Source organism: Bos mutus, chromosome 19 (genome assembly GCF_027580195.1).
Source record: "Bos mutus isolate GX-2022 chromosome 19, NWIPB_WYAK_1.1, whole genome shotgun sequence".
Lineage (NCBI taxonomy): Eukaryota > Metazoa > Chordata > Mammalia > Artiodactyla > Bovidae > Bos > Bos mutus.
Genome location: NC_091635.1, coordinates 36,323,652 through 36,336,208, shown reverse-complemented (window position 1 = coordinate 36,336,208; position 12,557 = coordinate 36,323,652). Strand labels below are relative to the sequence as shown.

Below are 12,557 nucleotides of genomic sequence, written 5' to 3'. Positions count from 1 at the left end.
TGTATGCGGACTATGCTAATGGATGGGTGGGGAGCGTGGGGGCTCAGGACGGTGCCTGGCGTCCCCGTGAAAGGTGACCCTGGAGTTGAGTCCCCCTCCTGCTGAGGCACCACGTGACTGAGGGCCAGGCACCCCAACAGAAACACAGTGCTCCCCCTGCTGGGTGGGCACCCATGTGGCCTCACAGGGGAGAGTCTCAGTGTAGTGCGTCATCACAGCCGCCCTCCCACCCTTAGAAAAGGAAGCCTGTCTTTCCAGGCAGTTGCCTTGAGCTCTGGTTATTGCCGCCATGGGCACAGGGAGGGCACGTTTTGATGCTTGGTGCTCACGGAGGGGCGGAGAGGTGGGATGAGTCTGGCTGTGAGGCGGGCTCTCGGCCCAGGCCTCAGTCCCAGGCCCACACCTGCGGTTCACCAGTGTGGTTATGGTTGTGCTGTTTCTCCAGCGACTCATTTGGGTTGGATGTGGAGTCCTGGGGCGACACTGCGTATTTAGGTGGCATCCCACCTGCTCGCTGGGCCTAAGTGCCCCTTTGCCGTCTTCCTTCTGAGACTCCTCTGCCCACCCGCAGGCTCCCTTACTGCCCAGGTCCTTTCTTTTCCTGTTACCTTTCTAAGGGTTTCCGGATCAGTTAGTGGAAGACCCTGCTCGGCATGGCCTAGGAACCACACTATGCCTGCTTGAGAATCTGGGACCCGGGTCCCCCTACAGCCATGCCTCCCATACAGCAGGCCTTGCTGCCCTGCCCTGCTGCACCAGCCTATTCTTCCAGTCACATAATTTTTTAGGCTTTGACCATTTGTCCTGACCTACCATTAACTTCATTCTGCTCTGAATCATTGCTTCATCCTCCTGAAATAGCATTTTTATTCAAGCCAGAGTTTTGTGGGACATCTCCCAAACTCGCCAGGGCTCTGTGTCTCCACCACGGACTGCGGCAGAGAAGTGTGTGTCCTGCCGGAAGAACCCAGGCTTCGTTGCAGTGCTGCCTCCGCACCACACAGGTCCTTATTCTTGAAAGTGACACAGCAGTCATTCTCAAGAGATGACAGTGGAGATGGCCAGAAGCCCCATGTTAACCAGGTCCAGCTGCCAGTCCCTTTGTTCCCGGAAGACATGATCATATGAATTTCCCTATACAAAAGCGTACTGGGAATTTAATTGGAATGGTGTTGAATCTGGAAAGGAGGGTGGGGGCACTGGCGTCCTGGCAGTGTTGGAACTCCCCTTTCTTTGACCTCAATGTGTGTTCTGTGGCTTCCCATCTGTTTCATTTTGCAAACTGCCCCCCTACCCTATCTCTCCACTTAGCTTCAGGTTCCATTTCTTGGGAGAAATTCTGTAGTCCCCCTGTGCTAGCTAAAGCAATGTACTAGAATACCTAGAGTCATAAAGCTTGGTGTAAACCCCTTATGCTTAGAGCTCTTACGCAGCATGTAGAGCAAACTACCAGGAGCTACTGCAGCATTAACATTAAGTGACCAACATCAGGGAGGCGGGGCAGCACAGTCACTGCTGGGGCCCGGGCACGCTCCTGAGGTGAGGCCGCTGTTCCAGGGTCTTCGTGTGCAGATCATTCTCCATCTGGCCACCTGCTGCCATGGTCCTAAGCCTCCCTTGGGGCCCGAAGGGACTGGATAGAGGGGCAGGGGTCTTCCTGGACAGGATGCTGCCTCTCCAGGTCGCTCTTCCAGCACACACCCTGCCTCACCCCCACCCCCGCTGTGGTAAATAGCCCAGGCCCAGTCTGCCTTCCCACTTGGAGAAAGAGCACTTCTGGTGTGGGATGACCGTCTTCGGTTCATCCCTTGTGGTTTGGTTATGCAGAGCATGAGGCAGGCGTGATCAGAGGTGGTGGAGGCCCTTGTGCCAGCGGGAGTCCAGGAGGAGGAAGGGCCTCTCGGTGATGAAGACCAGAGAGAGGATGGGCTTGGGTGGAGGGGTGTGGGGAAGCCAGCCTAGGGCTCGCTGTAGATCCCTCCCGTGACAGGCTTGGAGCAGGTATGTGGCTCAGATGCAGGCTTAGCTTGCTACACCCCAGTCCCCTCCTGGGCTCGGGCCCTGCATTGAGGAGAAGCCAGCAGCAGCCCCTTGGCCACAGCACTACAGCCATCTGCTGTGTCCTGCCTCTGCCTCCCGTCCTCCGCCCTCCCCCCTTCAGCAAGGCAGCCCACTACTGGGAGCAGTAAACAGATGCTGTGCGTTCACAGAAAGACTCACTGTTCACACAGTTAGCATGTGGTGGGGTTTCTGATCCCCAGGGGCCTGGCAGGGACAAGCGTCCACCCAGACGCATGGGCTCTGACTCACTGTCTCTCCACAGCAGCAGCGAGTCCCCTGCACATGCTGGCGACACATGCCTCCGCCTCCGCCTCCCTGCCCACCAAGCGCCAGAACGGTGACCCAGCGGAGCAGCCGGAGCTGAAGCGGGTCAAGACGGAAGACAGCGAGGGTCTCGTCATCGCCCTGAGTGTGGACGCGCCGCAGGCTGCCATGCGGGAGAAGGGCGTCCAGAACTAGCGGCCGGGAGAGCATTTCTCACTTTAACGTCAACTCTGTGGTGCCAAAAGGAGACACTGCCTCTCACCGACGCTCGGAGCGTGTTCCCTCGGTGGGTAGAGGGCCCTGCGGTTGGACTTCACCTCAGCACTGGAAACACAAACCCAGGTGGCCTTAAAACTCCTTAAGTTAAAAGACTGAAGTCACCCCTGAACATCAGAACCACAAACAGCAAAGCCGGGCTCCGGCAGTGTCTCCCCGCCCAGCGTTCAGCTCAGCTCCCAGTAGAGACTCACGGTCCTTCCCAGGGAGGACACGCCTGGTGCGAGCAGACCTGCTGGGCCTGGGCCGGAGCCACCCCACCGCCCGCTGCCAGTAGACAAGACAGTATTTTGTTGTTCACATGTGGAATTAGAATATTTTGAGGTGTACTTTCTTTCTTTACAAAATAATGGGGTCTTTGACATTTCAGATCACTCCATTTCTACTCTGGAAATTTTGGAATCGCACAGGACCTTTTGTGTGGATTTCATTTGGGGAGAAGCAGAGCGTAGTTTTGTTTGTTTCTGTCGTTTGTTTTCAGCCTATGGAATGATTTACTTTTGTCTGTCCTGTTTAAGTCAGATGGAACTACTTGACATCTGCAGATTTCCCACGTTAGAGCAGTTACCTGATGAATTTAATCCTCCATTTCCACGTGTAGGACGGACATACAGACGGACACCCCGCGGGCCACTTGTAACCCTGACGGAAAGCGCTGCCAGGCTCCTGGAGCTGCACTTACCCATTTCTCTTTCTTGCTACCTTTTGTTGTTGTTTCTTTGTGTTGACTTTGTCCCTGGCATATTTTCCACTCTAAGTAAAACAAGTCTCCTACGTATTGTGTATGTTTAAAACGACAGAACTGTTACTTCGTCATTTGGAAAAAAGATTCAATCTTTTATCACACACCTTTTTCAAGCAAAGGTCACAGATTTCTCCGTGACACGTTCACTGTTTTAGGTGCCGTCCCCAGCTCTCGGCATCATCCAACCAGCCGGCCGCCCCGTGATGTTGTGGTTGTCCCCTCACGGCAGGAGCAGCTGCTGGGGTGGAGCAGAAGCTGCCTGTTAACACAAGGGTCTTGGAAGCAGGCACCCTCCGTCCGGTAAGCGTTGGAAACACCTAGGTTGCTTTTTGATTTGTAATAGGAAATTCCCCTCAACCTTTTAGAACTGAATCTAATACTAGCTGATTTCTCTCCTATAAAAAATAAAAGCGAGAGAAAAGGAAACAAGGTGAGAGAATGAAAAGTCGGAGGCCCGCTTGGCCTCAGCCTGCGTTCCTCTGAAAGAAAGCCACTCACCTTTCCAGAGGTTTCTGGGGTCAGAGCTGAGCAGCATGCAAACAGAAAGAGGGCTCTGGCCTTATTGTGAATTTTTAAATGTCATCATCATAACATTATTTATTTAAATGTAGTTATTTTGGTATTTAATTTTTTTTAAAGAGAGGAAAAAAAAAAAACCCCTGTATTTTCCTGGTGGAATGAAATGGCTCAGAATGGTATATTTAGGCAATTTAAAAACATTTATTATTTACCTAAAGACCAAATATGATAAATCTGTTCTAAGTATTGTGTGTCAATCCACGGTATGGAGCTGTCACAATGTTATTGCAGATAATGCATATTAAAATTATGAAATTACTGCACACTAGCTGGATTTATAACTCAGCCATTTAAAAAAATAAAAACAAAACCATCATGTGAATGAGACCACGTGTGTGACAGTAGCAAAATCTAACTTGCAGACTGAAGCACGGATGGATCAGAGCACCTCAGGGCAGCAATCTACATCTCCCAGGCACTTTACAGATACCTTGGAATGTATATTTTTATTTGTCTTTTTACACAGAAGGTTTGCAATTTGAAAAATAATTCAGATGTGATGTGTCCTGTTTGTGGGGTTGGGTCACTCCACTGAGTGCTCCAGACCTGTCAGTCACGGGCCACTGCAGCCCCCTGGCCGTGGGCTCTGGGGAGGTGAGTGGACACGACCACCTTGGTAGGGAGATGGCTCGGGTGGCACTAAGCAGGTGCCTCGCGGGTGGCCCAGGAGACGCAGCTCCACCACCATCCTGAAAGGCCTGGTAGACTTTCCCTGTGTAAGCCCCGTCTATCAGTTGATTATTTCTGAGCCTAAAATGTCGACTTTTGGGATTTGGAGGGATTGATTTCTGCTGGGTTTATAGGTAAGAAAAGTACCCTGTTCTCAGATCTAAAGGGAGAAGGATAGTTTTTGCTGCTGGGAGCTAAAGCATGTCTTTTTCAAAGGCGAGGCGCTCTCTTTCCTTTTTCCTGCTGTCTTGGCTCATTCATTGGCACATAGATATTTAAGAATATCAAGGAAAAGGCAGAGGGAAAAAACATAGATTAACAAACTGCCATGTCCTGGGCAGTTTTTAAAATGTTTGAATTTAGCTGTGAATTCCCTTCAACACCTGGGAGTCACTGAGCTTGTGTCCTTGTGGCCCCACTTGGTGCCTGGTGCTACGTCAGCAGTCACAGTGCACTTCCCTCCCACCCAGTAGTCCACTGGTGGTTCCTAAATGTGTCATTTCAGAAAGTCTCTGCTTTGACCTTTGCCAAACTTCTGAGCTCCCTCAGGGACGACAAACTTGATTTCAGCAGCTTCGCCCCGAACCAGACAGAAATACAAAAAGGAAACTCACACATGATCCAAGTGATGTGGCGTATCCCAAGGTGTCCGTGCATGATTTGGGGTTGATCTTCCTCTCGTGTCAGTAGAGTCTCCACTCAGACAGTTGAGCTCCTTAAATGCATCACCCCCACATGGTCCTCTCCTAGAACAAGAGTAGGCGAGGCCACGGTCGGAAGGGGGCGGGGCGTGTCAGGACTTGGGATTTCTGTGCTATGTGACTACAAGGAGACAAGTGACAATCTTCAAGTCCTAACCTCCACTATTCTAGAAAGGATAGTGGTGATTTGTGTGCAAAGGTTTGAAATTTTAAAAGTACCAAGTTCCTGAAATTCAATAAAATATTTTTATTAATTTTAATTGAATACAGAGTATCATTGTCCTTTTGATAAGCTTAAGCAGGCACTGCTTTTTTATATGCTCTTTTCTGAGCACGCCAAAGGCCTAGGTAGCACTGGAGCGCCTGTGCCAAGACACTGCTGACAGCAGCAGAGCAGGCGCCTTGCCTCCACCGGGAGAGAGGGGGCACCGAGTGTCTGCATGGGCAAAGGGAGTTGGGTCACAGGCAGTGCTAACAAAGTCCTGCTGGCTTTTATCCATCCTGTCAGAGTTTTAAAACTAACTTTGAGGTTATGGTGTAGCTCCCATTTCTTCTGATTTGCTCCTGAGCCTGAGATACATTCTCCCGTGAGATGGAAATTGTGTCTAAATTTAGAGGCACACGGGTACTCCAGTCCGCAAGTCACTGTTAGCACTGAGACTGTCCAGCTACTGAAGAGTCTGTGGCACAGATTGCTGATGTCCTAAGGGTTGGGAGGAGGAGGAGGAATACTGAAATGGCGCCACAGAGGCCTCTTTGGGAGATAACTGAAGTTCAAGGACAGAGTTCACAGGGAGTTTTGTTCTTGACATTCATGTCCTAATGTAAAAACAATTATATTAGCATAAAAGAACTGCTCCTTGTGTACTGACTCTCCTTCCTAACTAACAGAAGCATCCCTAAATATTTTTCGGATCTTTTGTCCATGTTGTATTAATAGATGCTTTAGGATGTGTTAGGTCTTACCTCCCGCTTCTCAGGAAAAGCTACTCCAATAGTTATTAGGATCACCTTGTTGAAGTTAAACTGAGTCAAATAAGAGGGGACAGGTATCTTAGAGAATAACCTACCTTTACCCAAGGAAAAGGTGTTGTAAGGGACTTACCTGGTGGTCACCTGGCTAAGACTCCCAATGCAGGGGGCCTGGCTGCTCTCCTGGTTTGGTCCCACGTGGCATAACTAAGTTGGCATGCCACGACCAAGACCCGGCGCAGCCAAATTAATTACATACTTCTTAAGAAAGATGTTGAAGGAAGCCTTTAGGTATAGGAAACAATTCAGTTAACTGATAAGAGTTTCTTCATGTAGCAAAAGCCAAGCTATTGGAGGAGGCCCACATTTAGGCCACATTTTGTCTGTAAGGAAGACACTGGGGGGCATTCCCTGGCACCCAGTGCTTAGGACTCCATGCTTCCACTGCCAGGGGCACAGGTTCCATCTCTCATCACTGAGCTGAGATCCCGCGTGCAGTGTGGCGCAGCCCAGGCAGGAGAAAGGAAGGCGTTGGGGCGTGTCGTGACTCTGTGTGTGGTCACCATACAGTGCATTGAGGCCTAAGCCTGGGAGGTGAGAGAATCCGTGGTATGGAGTGGCTTGCACGGTGGCGCAGGCCTTGGTGGAACACTGTGCTAACTTGACTCGTCTCTCGCAGCCTCTCCCTCCACGTTTATGTGCACAGCAGTACAAAATGAGATTTTAACACGGGTCTCAGGTGACCTCTGATGAGGCACAAAATTTCTGATTTTAGAAATGTCCTGAGGTCCCACACTCTGCCCTATGTCTCAACCATTAGCTGAATAAATAAAGCATCTATCATATCTATTCTCTGAAAAAAGAAATAGCAGGAGTATTAAAACCGTAAGAACAACCAGTGTGGTGACTGTTTTCTTGAATTTTTCTTCCCTCTTGTATCTCCTAGTGTCAACTCTAGGACAGCCTGAATGTAAGAGCTGCATCTTAGGAATGAACAGAATACCCAAGAGAAGCCCTCTCCCCCTGAGGAAAGTGGGGGCCCCTGTGGGACATGGGGAGGGGAGTCACAAAACTACATTTGTAAGCAGTAGCCCTGGAGACACTGAGGATTCAAAAGAGGAACTAGGCGAGGGGACTTCTTTCTAGTCCAAAGAAGGTCAGGGAGAGAGGAGGGTAGAAATACTTCTCTTTGGCCCCAAGAAGTTTACAACATCACACACAGGCTAAAGCCTGAGCTTTTTAGCCAAAGGCCAGAAAAGGGGGTACCTTGGAGACAGGACATTAGAGGAAGACTCCCTAGGGCTAGGTATGGCATTCTGGGCTCACCCTCACCTGCACATGCCTGGAATTGACCTTGAGTAAGCAAAGCAAAGGCTTTATTAATTGAACAAACTCCCATAAAGATTGGCCCCAGATAGCACTGCAGAGCTTGGCAAGCAACTAACCCCAAACTACAGCCTACAGAGGGCAGGTCAGCCTGTTTAGTCTGAATCTAGCTAGGTTATTTGCTTAGAAAAAAAAAAAGTTCTGCATTCACTAGAGGATTTAAACAGGACTCAGATTCATAAAACGAACAATGTCCAGAATGCACAAAATCTCTTTATGCCAGGAAAATCTCTTAAGGGGAAAGAAAGTTAACATGTCAGTTGAAGTATGTTGGAATAACTGGAAAAGGACATTAGCTTTCTATGGCTTTAATTATTGTAACCAAACTCCATGAAGTAACGGCAGATGCTCTTGAAATGAACCAAGAGCTACAGAACTTAAAAATAACAAAAAATCCAGTGGATCAACAGAAAGATGCTTGGAAACAAACCTTAGGCTCAGGGACCTGTGAGATAATATAAAGAGATCTAATATATGCTGGCTTAGTGAATTTCCAGTAAGAGGAGGAAGACATTAATGTTTAAAACAAATATTTTTTAAATTGATGCCTGAAATGTCCCAAATATAATTCTAAAGATTCACAGTTTCAAATAGGATATACCCAAAGAAAAACCCTGTCAAGGCATTACCAGTGGCTATGAAACAAGACATTTTGTCTGGAAAGCAGCCGTAGAAAAGTGACTGGTGGCATACAGAGCAACAACAATCTGAATACAAATTTCTCATCAGGAACCATGGAGGCCATAGGCCTAGAAAATTTTCAAAGGGCTGAAAGTAACTGTCAATCTAGAATATTATATCCATAGAAAATATCAGGAGTGCAGATTAAAAGATATTCTTAGATGAAAGAAAATTGAGAGAATTCCTAACCTGTAGAGACGCTCAAAAGGAAATGCTAAAGGACATTCTTCAGGCAAAAAGTAATAGCAGAGAGAAAACTTGGAACTTCAGGAATGAAGGAAGAGATGAACAGAAATGGTAAATATTTGGGGAAATAAAATAGTTTTTCTTCTTAAATACTTTAAAATATCCTAACCTTCCAATGTAAAAGTTTTAACACTGTCTGTCAGGGTTTTCAGTGTCTATACATAATATGTATTGACAAAAGTACAGTATAAAGGAGGAAGGCAAAGGTCTAGACGTCTCTACATTTCCATATTGAAATGGTGAAACATTCTGAAGTAGACTGAAAAGCTAGCTTTGTGTGCCATAGCCACTGGTGCAATCACTAATAAAGGAAAAATCCAATAGGCAAATTAAAATCGAATGCTAAATTTTTCTTGAAATAACACAAAGAAGGCAGAGAACAGGAAACCAAGGTGGAGGGGATAAGCAAAAAAACAATATGGTAGGATCTTATCAATAATTACATTAAATATAAACAGTCTAAGCATACTCAGAGTGTCAGTTGGATCAAAAAGACCCAACTTATTTTAAATAATATGGATAGGTTAAAAGTAAAAGGATATAAGAAATAAATCCTGCAAACATTCAAAAGAAAGTTGGACTATATTAATGTCAAAGTAGAACTCAGGAAAATTACACCTGAAGGACACTGCATAATGGTACAAGGTCACCGTGCCAAGATGTACAACAGCCCTAAGGTTCCAAGCACCCAGCAGCGGTCTCAAATGAAGCAGGAACTTTGGTTTCTGGTTCCATGGAGCTGGGAAGTCGTCACTCCATCCATCCTAACACATAAATAGCACAACAGCCTGAGAATCAACAACTCATCTCAGATCTAAGGGAGGTGAGGATGCAGGGCAAACCACTAGCCCCAAGATTAGAAAGAGAAAATACAAGCATGGAGACGGAGAGTCCGAGTGTTGCAACAAAGGAACCAGCATGACACAACAGACCCAAAGTAGCCAGATGAGTAAATAAACAAAATTTTTTTTTTTACAAAAAATTTTTTAATGGCAAGAATTGACTAAAAGGAAAACAATTCATACAGATGGAGCAAGCATCAGAACCAGATGTGACAGGGTGTTGGTGTTAGCAGATGGGATTGAAAACAAGGATTAATATGCTAAGGACTAATGGATAAAGTAGACAGCATGCAAGAACAGATAAGCGATGTAAGCACAAAGATGGAAATCCTTAAAAAGAACTGAAGAACACTGTAAGGGAAATACATGTCTTTGATGGGCTTGCTAGTAGACTGGACACGACTGAGAGAATCTTTGCGCTTCAGGAGGTATCAGTAGAAACAGGTAACAGGAGAAAGACTAGGGGGAAAAAACACAATATCCAAGGACCATAGGGCAGCTACATGAGGCATACAACCTATGTGTAACAGGAGTGCCAGAGAAGATGGAAAGAACAGAAGAAATACTTGAAACAATAATGAGTGAGGATTTACCCCAGTTCCAGGAAGCTCAGAGAATGCCTGTCAAGATAAATGCAAAAAAAACCCCACAACCAACTACTTAGGCATAACATTTTCAAAGACGACAGTACAAGACAGAAACAGATGTAGTAGATATTAATCCAACTATATCAGTGATCACTTTGAACATCAGTGGTCTAAATACACCAATAAAAAGCATAGATTGTCAGAGTGGATCAAAAAACACAACTATATGTTGTCTACAAGAAACTAAATATGAAGACATTTCATATAGATTAAACAAACAGGCAAAGATAACCATGCTAACACTAATCAAAGTAAGAGTAGTGTTTCTGTTTTGGCCACACCACATGGCTTATGAGGTCTTAGTTCCCTAACGAGGGATTGAACTCTCAGCAGTGAAAGCACAAAGTCCTAACCACTGGACCGCTAGGGAATTCCCAGGAGTAGTTATTTTATTTTCAGACAGAGCAGACTTCAAGGACAGTTATCACCAATAAAGAAGGGGGCACGGTATCATGATAACAGGAGCAATTCTTCAAAACAACGTTAATTAAATGAAGCAAAAGCTGACAACTAAAACAGATAAATCCGCATTACATTTTGACACTTCAACACTCAACTCTAGGTGACTGATAAAAAATAAGTAGAAAGCAAGTCTATAAGCCTTGAACAACCCCAGTCAGTGTAACTGTGATTGACAGAGTGTTCTACTCAACAGAATACACATTCTTTTCACATGCACATGGAACATTTCACCAATATATACCGAATCTTGGGTAATAAATCTTTTCAAGAGTTAAAGAATTAAAACCGTACATAGTATGTATGCTCTTTGTCAATTAGGGAAATCAAAGTAGAAATCAATAATAAAGGTATTTTTAAAATTCTCAAATGTTTGTGGATACTGGAAAAAACTTTATTTTTGATCTGCACAGCACACAGCCTGTGGGATCTTAGGTCCCCGGACCAGGGATTAAACCCGTGTGCCCTGCAGTGGACGTGCAGAGTCTTAACCGCTGGACCACCAGGGAAGTCCACAGACAACAGACTTTGAGATAATCCATGATTCAAAGAGGAGGTCTTAGAAATTACAAAAAGTCTTAGAAAACTGGAGCAGAATGAACATGAAAATATATCAAATTTGTGAAAACAGCTAAAAGAGTTCATAGGGAATTTTATAGCACGAAATGCTTATAGAAGAGGAAACCTAAAATTCTACCTTAAACTAGAAAAGACTGAACTAAACCCAGAGCAGTCAATATAATTGAAAAAGGAGATAAGAAAAATATCAATGAAATAAAAACTGATTCTTTGAAAAGAAAAAGATTAGCAGATTAACTCCATCTGGAATGACCAAGGAAAAAGGACACAAATGACCACTGAGGAAGGCGAGAAGGGCTGCTGTGATGAGCTCCGGTGACAGCAGCGTTATTGGTGATCGCCCAGACCTGGAAGCATTCCAGACATCCTTCAGTAGGTGAAGGAATAAACAAGCTATGCTTGTTAAGTGGAGCCCCACTTGGAAATCGAAGAAGCTACTGAAACAACCGGTGAATCAGGCATTTCCCACGGAATGAAGACTCCAGACTTAAGATGCAGACTGCATGCTGGGGACTGAACTGTACCTCCTCCCCGCTAAATATGCTCGTCCTAACCCTGGTTGGGACAAGTCAGTGGAGACAGGAAGGATGTTTGTGTTTGCCAGAGGCTGGAGGTGGGGAGAACGGGCAGTGACTGCCATTGGGAATGGGGCTTCGGTACTGGATGATGGAAGGTTCTGGAACTAGGGAGACTGCACAACACTGAATGTATGTACTCAGGGCCATGAACTGTACTCTGTAAAATGACTTAAATGGTCTATTTTATGCATACTGTACAACTTCTAAAAGTTTTACCTGGAAGAAGGTGGGGGTAAAAAATAGGATTTATGTGATGAGCTTACAGATCTGATCCAACACAGCTGCTGAGCAGAACGAGGGGTTGAAGGGTTCAGGGGATGGAGTGCAAAGGAGAGTGGAGCTTAACCCGTGTTCTGCCCAGGATCCCTGGGGAATTTGCTAAGGGAGGAAGCAAATTCATCCACTCAACACCGGGCCCAGAGGTGGCTGCTGCATGTGACCAAGTCAGGCACACCTAGGCCTTGAAATGACTGCAGAAACCGGGCTGCAAAGGCTGTGTGTGTCTGCCCTTCACCACATCACAACTGAAAGCACCCTGAAGCGGAATTTCACAGAAAATGCCAGCTGGATTTTCTTTGGAGCCTCAATCAAAACGGACTACACACTGGCCGTTGTGTACAGAGCAGATTCGGGAGACTGCCTGGCCTCTTACAGACGTCCTGCCCCTGCCCCAGTCTTGACCCCGACTGGGCTGCGATGGAATGAATCTCCCTGAAGCTGTGAGGTTGCTCGGGTGCCTGACAGCCGTCCCATCCTCCCTTGTGGACCATTTTCGGAAGGCTTTGAATGGTGTCCTCCAAGACACAGGCTGACCTTCGAAAGAGTGGGTGTTACAATGATTTTAACATGAAGAACTCTTCAACGGAGTAACA

At 46.3% G+C, this 12,557-nt stretch overlaps 1 protein-coding gene across 1 annotated transcript in view; it reads left to right on the top strand.

The window, feature by feature from the left end:
* The window catches only part of FOXK2 (forkhead box K2), a 53,059-nt gene extending 47,504 nt beyond the window's left edge, over positions 1–5,555 (top strand). The window contains exon 9 of the mRNA XM_070390121.1: positions 2,324–5,555. Coding sequence (XP_070246222.1) covers positions 2,324–2,520 — 197 coding nt within the window. The 3' untranslated portion in view covers positions 2,521–5,555. The remainder of the gene's footprint in view (positions 1–2,323) is intronic.
* Positions 5,556–12,557: the final 7,002 nt, after the last annotated feature.